This window comes from Rhipicephalus sanguineus, chromosome 1 (genome assembly GCF_013339695.2).
Source record: "Rhipicephalus sanguineus isolate Rsan-2018 chromosome 1, BIME_Rsan_1.4, whole genome shotgun sequence".
In the NCBI taxonomy this organism is placed as follows: domain Eukaryota; kingdom Metazoa; phylum Arthropoda; class Arachnida; order Ixodida; family Ixodidae; genus Rhipicephalus; species Rhipicephalus sanguineus.
The window spans coordinates 192,299,185-192,313,035 of record NC_051176.1 but is presented as its reverse complement, the minus strand read 5'-3'; the positions used below and the strand labels follow the sequence as shown (position 1 = coordinate 192,313,035).

Sequence of the window (13,851 nt, the reverse complement as noted above, 5' to 3'; positions counted from 1 at the left end):
GACGTGATCATCGATAGCGACTACGAGCTCTGAAGGTACGCGGTAGATTGAAGGTAACAAAGTCGTAAAAAAGGCACGAAGCATTTCGGCGTTCCTATCGATCTTCGTTTATGACTATGATGGAGCCGGACTTGGGCACCGAGTTTTCAGTTGGCCTCAAGTGAAGCTTGACATGCGCTCTTTTACGGCAGTGAGCTGCGCCGTCCTTTATTGGTCCGTTCAGTTGTGTCCCAGAACGACATACATGAGTTCTTTCGGCGGAACAGATTTTTGCTAGTTTTTTGGTGATACGAAATTTCAGACGATACAAATATTCGTATTACCGAGATTCTACTGTCGTTGGGAAACCCTACTTGGCGTTGTTTGTTTGGCCACTTTAAGCCATTATAAAACCGAAATGCCGATGTTTACGATTACGGGGCTGTTTGGGATTTCATGGTTTATGTGACAGATGACACTGACCGACCATCTCCTCGCAACTTTCTTGCTCGCCCTGCTTGCATAATCACTGCATTCGTTCTCCCTGTCTTTGCATTTCAGCAGCATGTCATATTTCACGTGACTCTCTACCTGGCCTGCATCGCCCGTACCACATATGTAAAGCTCAATGTTCGGCATCCCTGAACAGACTTTTCACACGAGAATGCGTGGGTTAGCAGCAAGAACAATGCCATGGTAGATTTTGGGTGTCTCTATGTTACAATTTTAAGTTTAAAAGGACTGAAAAACCCCTTTCTAGATTTTCAAACTTTTCAATTTAACAAAGTAATTTGAGCGTGGTGATGACTTCGTTAAATTAAGTTTCAACTGTATATGTATACATGCACTAAATTTAGTCAAAATTCGAAACATTGTTATGGTTAAAAAAATACTCATTTGAGTGCCATTTTTTAGTCCTTGAAAAATGGGTGACAAGCCCTTGAAATTCCTTGAATATCCTTGAATTTTCTCCTTTGAAACCGGTATGAACCCTGAAAATGAGTGCACGTGTGCTTCCTCAGAAGCCTTCTGGCTCTCGTTCATGGCATGGCACATTGCAGTGACAGTTCACAAACACAAGAAACACGAAAGCCACGTGATCAAACCACTGGAAGCGTGGCATGGAAGCACCTCCGATCAAGAGCCGACGCAACAGCTCTTTGTCACAAATGCTTTTGCTCGTAGGAAACGTAAATTTCTCGTGGGTGTTGTGCGCCCAGTTCGGTGTGTAATCTTTATGCGAGAAAGAAGAAAAATCAAATTTTGGCACATTTCAGGCGCAGGTGCTTAGAGATCGGACTGCTAAGCAGGACTTGATTGGATCCAAGCAGACCATTGTTGCCTGGACGCGGCGCATGATATCAAGATGCGGGGAGGGAGGGGGCAGGTGATAGTTCAGAAATGCGAAATTAGCAGGAAAATTGGAGGCGGCACTTGCTCAGAATTTTACAGTAATAGCATCCGATTCTTCCATAATGCATTGCAACAGATTTTCTTTTTTTTTTGCCTCCACTTTGGGTTGGCACAATGCTGTACAGAACATCATTTTACAGATACCCTTATGGATACCACTTTAGTCATACATTATGGATGGCTTAATTTTGTAATTAAGTGCAGTGCAAACTTCAATCACTTCCGTTATCTTGCTACAGTCTCTGCAGGGGGCGACACTGCTCTTCGAATTTTTATTGCTTGACCGATTTTGATCAAACTTGCTGAGTTCATGTATGTTTGTGTGCTGATTTCAAATATAATTATTTTGCTAGTAAAATGGATAGTTTTTAAAACACAAAATATTTCATGTGCCTTTTGGGGAGCGCGATTTTTCCTAAACTGAGTGAGTTAAAATTTAAACTAGATCATCATATCACACTAATCTGGAATCAGAACTGTGTGCAGTACAACAAAAATGGGTGTTCTGAACCCATTAAACATTAGTTATGGTGTGTTGAACATTCACGAGTGAGTCAATGTCAAGCTGGGATTTCGCTAATGAATGTTTGACATACCATAACTTTTGTTGGAACGGGTTTAGGACATCCATTTTTGTTGTACTGCACACAGTCTGATTCCAGATTATTGCGATATACTGATTTACTTTATAACTCTGTCAATTTAGGAAAATTCTAGCTCCCTAAAAGGCACTTGAAGTATTTTGTGTTTTAAAAACTACTCATCATACTAGAAAAATAATCACATATTTGAAATCGGCACATAAATATACATAAACTCAGCAAGTTTCATCAAAATCGGTCAAGAAATAAAAAAAAATTAAGTACCATGCCCGCCAGATGCAGTCTGCTGTGCAATCCACGTTGGAAATACTGTGAATAAAAAGGAAGGGTGGGGGGGCACAGTATGGTCCGAAAATGCTGGTGTTTTCTGCAACTTTTTCATCTCACTCAAAATAAGGCCGTGTGAGATGTATTCACTCAATTTGTGTTGGCTTCTTTCTGACCAGGTGTACCACAACTTTCATGGTGAGGTGGCAAGCTATCGTACTCACTGGTGGCGCTGTAATGGCCCTTGCCAGCATCGGAGGCCCTTCTTTGGGATTGTTAAGCGGGCCATGAACCGGCCACCATCTGACAAAGATCTCTGGTGGGCTGACCACCAGCGCACCTGTGGTGGCAGCTTTATAAAGATACGTGAACCCGAGCCAAAGGCTTCAAAGAGCAAGAGGAGAGATGGTGTTTTACATGACGGAAATGGTTAGCAGGCGTTTTCTTCCTGTACTATATATAATTTGTTAACTTATTCATGAATGGATGAGTCCCTCAATGATATGGCAAAAAAGTAGTGAAAAAAAAAATGTGTATCGCTTTTCCTTTATTTTTGCTCGATTAGATAGCTGCTGACTTCATAATAAAGGTATTCTTCCATAATGCTTTGAACATGTAATAAATTGTTATTCACTCTCTCATTCAAGCTATTAAAAATGTGTGTGTACCAAGAGCAGTGTGGCTCCTTGGCATAAGGTGTATTATAATTAACATGCTTTCTACATTGCAAAAATCCAAACTTTGACAAACTGCTATTGCTCAGCTCAGCCAGTCTAGTGGGTCAGGTGCAGTGATTGCAAGCCACCTAATGACTGTACTTCCAAAAGCTCAGCAGCTATTTATTGCTCTTTTCTTTCTATTTGCTCCACATTTGACACAGATCATAGTTGTCACTTCTTTCGGAGCACGCAGCGCCGTTCTCATCTTTTCTCTCTGATCATCTAGTCATCTAAGCTTTTGGCAAGGCAGGCACTATGAGCTTTTTGCCACTTCATTGACCCATACATTGGTGATATCACATAACCATAGCCCCCTATTTTCATGATGCGTGAGAAGTGTTGGCCATTACCTTGCAGCATAATTTAGTTGGCATGCATTTAGAATTTGTTGCATGTTCAAAGAACTGAGTCCTTGCACCATCATTATGAAGTTGCCCACTACCTAATGAGGCAAACAAGAAGAGAAAAAAAAATTAGGGATGGGCGAATAGTAAACTGAAGGTTCGAATCGAATTTGAAGTGAATAGTGATTTGATGAATAATTTTGAATTGAATTGTTTGAATAGTATATCTCATATTATTAAGAAAAAAATTGGGGGCCCTTAAGCTTCGCCTTTAAGAGTTGAACGCAATAGCGAAATCCGGCCCCTGGTGCGCACTTCAACCACTAAGTGCATACTTATTAATGTGTATTGTTACACACGCACGCACACAGACACACACACACACACGCGCGAGAGAATGGTACATACAGGTTTTTGATCTAAAGCAAGAGTCGCATGGCCTCCAAGATATACGCCGCGCGCTTGCCATCTCGGAGGGCATGAAGAGTCTCACAATGCCTCACAGATTGCAGCACATTATCTAGAGTTTGCTGTTTGCTTGATCAACGCCTCCTCTGGAAAGGCGCACGGCCGGGCTAGACCGCAAGCGAGCGCGCGCGTGCGGTCTAGCCCGGCCGTGAAAGGCGGCATTGGCTTTATATGTTTTCCGCTAGATGGACATAGTTGTCCATTTCCTTTCTCGATTTTTCGCTCACAGCCAACGGTCCCGACACCGACGTCGGAATTTCTGCGACACGGGCTCTCTAATGCTATCGCGTTAAAATGGGCATTTTTGTCATGACCCAACTAAGCACAACATTTTTAAGAATTGGAACTACGTAGGTGTGTGCGGACCTGCCACGGTGGTCTAGCGGTTATGGTGCTCGACTGTTGACCTGAAGGTCGCGGGATGAAATCCCGGCCGCGGCAGCCGCATTTCGATGGAGGAGAAATGCCGAAGGCCTGTGTACTTAGATTTTGGTGCACGTTAAAGAACACCAGGTGGTCAAAATTTCCGGAGCCCTTCACTACGGCGTCTCTCATTATCAGGTCTTGGTTTTGGGATGTAAAACCCCAACAATTATTATTATTATTATTATTATTATTAAGTGTGTGCGAATGTCACTTCCTTTATTTGTAGTGGAAGCAAATTTGAATAATGGCAGGATTAATGGCAGAATAATGGCAGGAATAATGGCAGTTATAAGCTTTAAAATATGTTACATTTCAAAATTGCTATACTTAGCTCTTATAAGCCCGCATAACACGCTGTTAAACTTAAAAAAAAATAATTAATCGAGGTGCAGGTGATATGTACATTTAACACTATCGTGACCGCGGAAAAATCGGTTGTTTTTGGCTAGTCTAGGAAATATTTTTCCCCGCCGAAGAATTATAATTGATGCTAAAGTGTAGGGTATCAAATGATAGAGGAAGAATCGGTCTTTCCAACAGTGTTAATTTCAAACAACGGTTTTATTTCTAATAAAATAAAAAATTATCAAACAAAGAAAAATGCATCAAAAAGAAAGAAAGATTCATAAAAACATCAATGCTACTCTGCAAAGGTTAAACAATAAAAAAAATCGAAATATACGTTTTGAACGCAAAGCCCTCGTAGAATAATAGTGGAAATATAAGCTCTGTAAGTACAAAGATTATTTACATAAATACAAGAATATAGGCACTAGTGCCTATCATGCCACCGTGCGATGCAGGTTCTCGACGCGGTGAAACAAGGGCTGGCTGCGCATGTTTTGGGGGAAAAAAAAAATTTTTTCTGTTCAGCTTTCCTAGCATAGTTTGCAGTTCTGGTATTTTTCAATTTTCCTGTGTATTTGTTGAAATGAACAGTGTAGCCTGTTCCAAATCTGCAAAAATCCATAATTGTACTCTCATTTGACCTCTTTCTCGCTCATGTACTGCCGAATACCATACCGACCTTCACATTTCACCATTTTCTCATTCACTGAAAGGTTCCGACGGGGTTAAAAGATAGCGTAGAAAAATCGTTCATGTGTTGCAATAGAGAAGACACATGGTGAAGATTCTCGTGGGATGCGACGGTCGTCTTCTTCAGATCAGAAACACTCAAGAAGCCTTGAACCTTTTCCATGGCATCACTGACGGTAGACGAAGGCCTGGAAATATGTGTCGTCGACCCCAACACCAATGCAAGCGCGGGACTTCAACGATTACCATGTACACATGGAGTGAGACGAACTTGCTCATCTTCTCATCAGTAACCTCCCTCCATGGATCCGTCCCTCTCACTGTATGTTGGCTTTTCGAAAGTATGCATCCACGCATACTTATCTGTGTGGTTGCATGTCTCTCTGACGACTTCTGCGGTAAAAAACAACATGAAGACGCCGCTGCGCAGCACACCGGAGCATTGGGTCAAAGTCCGCTCCGCGCCGTCTTCGCGAGGAGAACTGCGCTCTTTCTGCAGCCGGTGCCAAATGCTCCCGTCCGAATGAAGTCAACACCTTGCAGATAAGAGCTGTTATATTTAGAACACACCGGATACGTTTACATCGACGCGCGGCAGCGATAAAACGACCAGAGGAGACGACGAAACTTACCGGCGGATAGCTGCTGATGTTCCGGGGAGGTTTGACGCACTTTCGCCGTCCGTACTGAAGCCTGGCGAATCGAAGTCGTCTTCCGTGTCTGTGGTGCTACCATCATCCAGAGATTCCCGCTCATATTAATCAGAATCCGTCGAAATTCGCCGTTTCTGTGGAGCACCCGCGAGCGGCGTCGACGCGAAGTCTGAAACAACGAGCGCTCACCTACCCAACTGCGAACGAGCTTTAAAAATCTCCCCCCGGTGGAAAAAACAAACTCGCAAACAAAACTGATAAAAAACATGTTATTTTATGCTTTGTATAGCGTTAGCTGTCCAGAACCCCTCAGAGAGTGCCAAAACTTGATCTTGAAGTCATCGATAACATACTATCGATGGGAATAGGCACGGTCACGAAAGTGTTAACCTTGAAGTGTGGCTTCGCGACAGTGTAGATTTTTCCTAGATAGGTGGTTTGACACAGTGTTTTATGGAACGACGTTTCAGAAACTAGTTCATTTTTGGAGGAACGGAGGAACGCCACCTAAAGCCCCTCCATGTGTTTTCTGCCGGCTAGGTTAAAGGGGCCCTCCAACACTATTCAACCCCCCATTTTTTACTTGCGGGTTGCGTAGACTGATGGCTGGGGATAATTTTAGCATAAGTTTAAGCACCGATATCAAATTATTTAGTATTTTAATCACGCGTTGAAGTCGCTACATCGCTGCTGACCACATCAGCGCGTAGTGGCGCTTGCCAGAACTATTGCGGGCGGAAATGACGAAGATGGGTGCTGGCCTATGATTGGATAAATGTAACGTTAGAAGTAATAACGGCGTTGCATCAAAGTTGAGATTACTATTGTGTTTCGTTTTTCTTTTCTGTGCTTTTTCAATGAACTCCAAATAACCGCCGTCGCAACAAAAAATATCACTACAACCACAAAGTACGACAGAGGCGCCGGTTGCCATTTCGCCTCTGGTTGCTCTGGCTTTCTTTTTTTTTTTTTTTTGCCTGCGCCGGTCGGATGTCCATATGAAACGCTTGCCCCTCTTCCTTCTTTTTGCGTCTGTACGTTTGCGAGCTGCCTCTTTCCGCATGTGCGGTAGGCTCATGATTGTTGTTGAAACGGTGCAAGTAATCCTCTTCGTTGAATTGTTGTCGCTGCACACTTGTAACTCGTCGGGCTGCTCACCCAACAACCCGCGTAGGGGCGACCGTGTTTAACCGCCCATGCCGCTCCACAAATTCCCTTCTCAGAATGAGAAGAGGGAATGACATGGAATGTCGTTGTAAGGAACAGTAGACAAAGCCTCCCCAGCCTCGCTACGAAGCAGTAGCGCCTGCTCAAGTTCTGACAAGTCAGGAGGAACCACGTTTGTTACTATGGCAACGACGTCAACAATACGTTGGAAAGGAGAAGCAACAATGGTGTGCGAGCTTCCCCTACGTAAGAGCTTTCAGCCCATTTCATTGGAGCGCCATCCGACGTCACAGCAGAGAGTGAAATGTGGTCACGTGACCCCGCGAAAATCGAGTTGAGGGCAGGCATTTTTTTTTCTTGTATTTTGGATTTTCTGAATTGAATAACTTCGTACTGCGTGCCGCTATCGTTGCCGTTCTTGCTGCACTAGTTCGTCCGTACTTCAGTCTATGCAATCCACGAGTAAAAAATGGGGGGTTGAAGATTGTTAGAGGGCCCCTTTAAGTAGCACCAACTCGTCCTCCCCTCTCCATTTACACCGGTTCTCCGCTCACCGGAAGCCGAAGTGCCGCCATGATGTTTCTGCTGCTTTTCCGGCTGATGCACCCACCCCATACCCGCCTATCCCCTCGTGAAGCAGAAACACCGAGCGAAAAATCACTCGGCGGCAGGCAGTTTAGGACGAACCTCAAAACAAAAACACTTGCCAAACGGAGAAGGAAATATTTGCTTTCTTGTGTGTGCATAAACAAGATTGAAGGAAAAAGCTGAAGGAAGTGGCTCAAGAACTTCATTCTGGAAGCTCCGGAACCGGATATGGGCGGCAATGACGAAACAATAGATGGCGCTACTTAAAGAAGCGGCAGCAGACGCGATGGAGGGGCTTTAATGCCACCATTCCGTTAAGGATGGGTGGAACTGTAATGGTAACTCGTTATGTTTACGAAGGAACGGCAGAGGGAACGGCGTTTTATCAGCAAACGTTCCATCGCATTGAATAGGCTAAAAACTGGCTATGCACCTTTTCCATATCAACAGCTGCCCCGAAATTAATAATTAACCCTTTCAACCCTGGAATTTTTGTTTTTGTCGGATACTTTCTTTAGTACGCACCTTCCTAATAGTTAGGACCTCAGAAGACCACAAACAAAATATTGTGCCAGTGGTGTAAGTATTTGTGGATTTGCAGACATGGCATCATATTAAGTCATCAGGGCTCAGTGGTCATGAAATCAGAAAAATGGCTTCTTTATTCCTGCTACTCACTAGAGTACGCAAAATCTGAACCATCGTTGTATTTGGCAGTGTGGAAGTCCTTAAAACAGCTTCAGGACTTCGTCCCAAAAACGCCGCCTGGCGGCCTCAGCTTGCCTGCATCGGCGTCACCCATGACTTCAGTCCAGCTTCTTCTTCTTTGCAGCTCCCAACTCCGCAAAAATGCCGCAATGGTGGTATTGATCACAGTAGGGATCGTGAAGAAATGCTCCCCCAAGAGTTAGCAGTTTTAGTCTTGTTTCCGAGGTGCTAGGAGAAATTTTGTGCTCTGTCAATTGACGACACCAGGGCTGAAAGGGGTAAAAAGCTAATTAACGAGGTTTTTTTAATTGCTCATTTCAACGCAACTTTAGGTGCGGCAAGGTATTTCCGTCTCGAAGTAGAGTTCGTTTGCGAAAACGACAGCAGCCTTACTGTGGTAGCATTTTTATTAAAAATCTGCAATTTCCAAGAAAAAACTTTCTGCATTGGCAACGAAGTGCTGAAGAGAAAACAAGATTGTCTGTCGGACAGCAACACTGAGATGCAACTCTATCTAAGTTCAAACAAAAGATATTATTAAGTTGCGAATATGTATCCTGGACATGATTTCCCTCTCATACTGCAATATTTAATCAGTACTCATTGAATGTCTACGTGTTGTCTCTTTTGATGCAATTTCATGTCCAAGAATTTTAATTATACTGGTGCATGTGAGGTGAACGATTTGGTGAACGAATTTGGTAAACGATGTGAAAAGTGCCACACGTGTTGCACTTGTAATAGGCGAGTACCAGAGTTGCGGTTAGACATGTTTGGAGTATGTCCGGTGATCTCTAAAAATTCATCTAGGATCGTTTCTTTAGGTTTTTTTAATCTCCATATAACCTGCCGGCGATGTTCAAAATCGTATAATGTATCTACAGTTCGATGTGAGCTTTAAGTTGCTCACTTTATTTCACCTCATTATTATCCGACACTATGTTTTAATTTCGAAAATCAAATGTAACGCAAAAGTAATGACACGTTCCAATGTTCGAAATGTAACTGGAACGCGTTCCTTTCGCATTAAGCGAACTTGTAACCGGAACTCGTTTCTAATTTGGGAGGGAACGAGGAACGAGCTTTCATTCCTGTTTTAGAGGAACGTGTACAATGCTGGTTTCACAGCATAGCAGCTCCACGCTGCAGTGAAATCACCTTTTCTGGTTGGTCACATGCGGTTAAATGTACGTCTATTCGTTCATTTCGAATACTTTAAATTCGTGATGAAGCGACTTCATATACTGTAATATTTGTTTGCATATTCGAAATGCTCGAATATTTGCCCATCACTAAAAAAAAATTTGCACCAGTACTCCTTTAAAGAGATATTGAACAAAAATAGGAAAAAATTATGAAAACATTGAAATACCATGCTACATATGTGACTGTTCCAGTAAACAATGTTTATTTAATATATTTTTGAACAGTTGGCTGTATTTTTGGTGGACTGTCAGCGCATGCCAGTGCAATAGTGTCTGCGGATCGACGGCCGTGACGTCATTTGTCCCCGCAGCGGATGCAGGGTTTACGTGTTCCTGTCCTGCTACTTCCCTTCCTCCACCTCTCCTTTACATCCCACTCTCCCCCTTCCACAGAGGCGCTGAGATGGGCCCCTTCCCTGAGGGGCTCTAGTTCGCGGCGTGGCCGCTAGGTGCGGCAGTTTGTGAAAAACGTATTAAATTCACTATTTTCTGCTAATTTTGGCCTGAAGTGAAGGTTGTGTCTACCGATTTCAGCACGCAGTCTTTCAGTTTGGCTGAAAATCTTGGCAAGAGTTTTGTTCAGTATTTCTTTAAGTCTTTCCTTGGTGCTTGAAATGCACCAATTTTGAGTATGTTTTAACGCATTGTTTCAAAATGCATTAGTCTTATCAAAGACCACTGTTGTGGTGCTGTCGTCTTCTGTTTGGCACTGCATGGTGCAGTGCCACTACACTATGATACACAAAACTGTAGCCTGGTTATTAGTGTTTTGAATGGAAGTGAAGCAGAAATAATTGCTCAGACAGTGATTTATATTCTTGTGTGAAAGGCCAAAGGCACATCTATAAAAGGAATTATGAAACTAATTTCTAATTTTTATTGAAAGTACTGATATGTAATTAAAAAAATATTGATGAAATATATGTACAAAGTGTGTGCCTTTCACAAGGTTTTCAAATTTTCTAAGTTAAAAAGAAATATATATTTGGTGGCACACATACCTATGCTGTGTATGAAGGCTGCATCTTTGTAAATATTAAAACAGGTTTGTTTTGACTCCTTGCAGCTAGTGCCTTTCCCCCTTTTCCATACTTTAGGTTCAGCTCTTTACACTGTGGTTGTCGACGCCACAAGCATCCTAACATATTGAATTTTGGTGCCAGAACAATGCCAATATTCAAGATGGTGGCAGCAAAGTTTTCCCGCCAGAAAAAAAAACGGAGTGCATGTGGACTTCCTCAGAAGCCTTTTGGCTCACGTTCGTGGCACACTGCATTACGATGGCGGCTCACAAACACAAGAAACAATGCCAACCCTATCAGACCGCAGAAAGCATGGGATGGGAGCACCTCTGATGATGAGAAAACGCAGCAGCTCTAAGCAACAAAATAATTTTGCTGACTATGTCATTTTGGGTACCATCTTGGAATACAGATCTCGAAGGCCATGCCTTTGCTTGCAGGACCTTGAAAATCATCGTGGGTATCTTGCGCTAAGTTCGGGTGCAATCATTATACGGGGGGGGGGGGGGGGGAATGGACACACGGTGCATGGTTGGGGTGTGGAGTGGAAGGGCGGGGCTTGCTCAAAATTTTACGACAGTATCTACCTCTACAAGCTTGGCTCTCTGAATATGTTGGCCTAGTTATGCACCTTAAAGCAACACCTAGTCTGCCACTGTGGTATATTACGGTGCTCAGCTGCTGGCTCGAAAGTCACGGGTTCGATCCCAGCCACGCCAGTCACATTTCGATGGAGGTGAAATTCCATAGGCACATGTACTGTGCAATGTCAGTGCGCATTAAAGAACACCAGATAGTCTAAATTTGCGGAGCCCTCCACTACGGCGTGCCTCATAATCATATTGTGGCTTTGGCTCGTAGATATTGTTATTATTATACTAACACTTGGTGTTCACATGCTTTGTACAGTGTTTGTATAGTACTGTAAATTATGATGCAGTGTTTTTCAGTGGTTTGTAATAATGAGTAACAAAATATATCAAGGCAGTGTTCAGAAAGTCAGAGTTAAGGCTGCTAGTCAATCTCCCACAGGTCAGCCTGAAATCGACTGTACACTATCGAGTGCAAACTCGACTCATTTAGCGGCCTTTATCATAATAAGTTGTACGTTTTTTGTATGTATTTTTTAAGAATCCCTCTGTGGAGAGAAAAGAAAGTGGTACTTAATATTAGCCTTGAGTCTTGACGATGTGCATTTCTTGCACATGCTTGAGTGAGGCGTAGCTATAGTAGTGTATTTGTTGGAGAAGAAAACAAGATGAAGCTAATATATCTTCACTGTTGCTGTTATGTATTTTAAACTTGTGTAGTTGAGTAAACGACAGTAAATTTCTGTTACTTTTTTAGAGAACTGCCAGGAATGCATGACAACAGTTTTAGTTCATACTACTTAATTTTTTTACTTTCTGAGCCTACCTTGTGTCACAATATGCCAGTATGTGACTAAAAGGTTAAAGTTCAATCTGCATTGCATATGTGCATAACATCGCTTATTGATTTCCAACAAAAATATTTAACAGCATGTTCAAAAGCTGTCAAATTGATCTACTTCCTGTGGCATGGTAAGGGAAGTGCTAAACAAAGTGTTACTTTGTGTGGCATCTTGAACTTGTCTTTGCATTCTTTGTGCAGCAGCAGCAGCAGCCAAGAAATCCAAAATGGCAGATGGCACAGACATCAGGACTCTACTTGTACCACAGCGTAACATCAAGGCAGCTGCTACTTCTGTGCCTGCTACACATGTTCACCAAGGTGCACGTCCTAAGCAGTCAGAACCAAGTGTTTCCAGCTTTCCTGGCATCATGAAAAGGCTGCCTAGCAACGTGCACACCCTGTCTCAACCAGTGGTCAAGTCAAAAACAGACCAGGTGGTTGCCTTCAGTGGCAGAGGCTGTGTGCTGGGTGGGAATTCTTCCATATCTCGGATAGCAGAGAAAAGCAATCTCTCCTCAACAGATCGAAGTTCATTACCAGTTTCCAGCTGTGTCTTGGGAACACCCTTGAAGGAAAGGCATAATTTGCAGGCAGATAGACCAAGAGCTGTCGATTCTGCAGGGTCAAGTCCTGGCCATTTAGGGAGCAAGGATGGAACACAAGTCAAGCTGACAGCACCAAAGCTGTCTCGTTCAAGTCAGCCAACACTGACAGATCTCCTAGGTAAAAGAACGTCCCCTACAAAACAAGTCAGTAGAAGAAGAAGTGCTGCCAGAATGAAATTCATAAGAGAACTACTCAGCTCTGACAGTGAGTCTGACAGTGAATGCGTGATAACAAAGGAGGACTTTAATTTAAGAGGGCAAGAAACATGCTCTGGAAAAATGACTGAACAGAGCATGTCCATATCATCACCTCTGCACACAATACTGAACACAGGTGCCACTGCGAATGCGAGCATGCACGGTGAGCCAAGGCTAGTTGAATGCCCCGCCTGTGGCAGCTTCATGGAGGAACAGCATATCAATCGCCATTTAGATGTGTGCCTCATTCAGGATGACTGAACAATTTGCATAAATTTTTAAGGAAAGCATTATAGTTTCACAGCCTACTTCCACATAGTGCTACCTCACCAATTATGTAAGCCACATGAATATTTGGCTCTTCACCCCTTTTAATGAAGCTTGTAACAATAGACAAATTGCCAGTGGCAGTCATAGAAAACTGGTTGGTTTATCTGCAATAGCTCTTTCTGTAGTGTTCTCACATTTTATTTTTTCATGGTGAGCTATGCCTGTTGGTTTTTCCTTTTAATTTTGCTTTTAATAAATTGTGTCAAGTAAATTGTGTCAAAATTGAATAAATTGTGTGAATGGTCACAAAAATGAGTTTTATGTGAGAGTTCAATGGAAGAACTAGATACAAATTGTCATTTAAGTATGTGCCTTACATAAAGTCATGATACACTTTTCACATTAAAAAAGCAATGGGGTGTTGCTTGCACATTGTATATTTTCTGCGTAATAGTAGTATAGTTGTTTTTAGGTAAATTTACTGGCTACTGCTGTTGACCAGTTCTGTGTCAGAAAGCAAATTAAAACATTAAATCTTATGTGTGTGTCCTTTTTTGTTATTGGTTGTGTAATGTATAAATTTTTGTGGTTAAGTGGAAACCGTGTTTTTGAAGTGTGTTAAGTATGTGTCAAAAAGTAAATTAAAACATTGAATCCTATGTGTGTGTATTTTTTTGTTATTGGCTGTGTAATGTATAAACTTTTTGTGTATGGTTAAGTGGAAACAGTGTATTTATTATAATGT

At 42.5% G+C, this 13,851-nt stretch overlaps 1 protein-coding gene across 3 annotated transcripts in view; it reads left to right on the top strand.

Annotated features, from left to right (window-relative positions):
* The window catches only part of LOC119404512 (DNA-dependent metalloprotease SPRTN), a 48,137-nt gene extending 34,492 nt beyond the window's left edge, over positions 1 to 13,645 (top strand). For 2 of the 3 annotated variants that reach the window (XM_037671040.2, XM_037671056.2), the window contains 2 exons: positions 2,441 to 2,690; positions 12,229 to 13,645. In XM_037671040.2, coding sequence (XP_037526968.1) covers positions 2,441 to 2,690; positions 12,229 to 13,097 — 1,119 coding nt within the window. In that variant the 3' untranslated portion in view covers positions 13,098 to 13,645. The remainder of the gene's footprint in view (positions 1 to 2,440; positions 2,691 to 12,228) is intronic. The other variant, XM_037671049.2, reaches the window with a different exon arrangement.
* Positions 13,646 to 13,851: the final 206 nt, after the last annotated feature.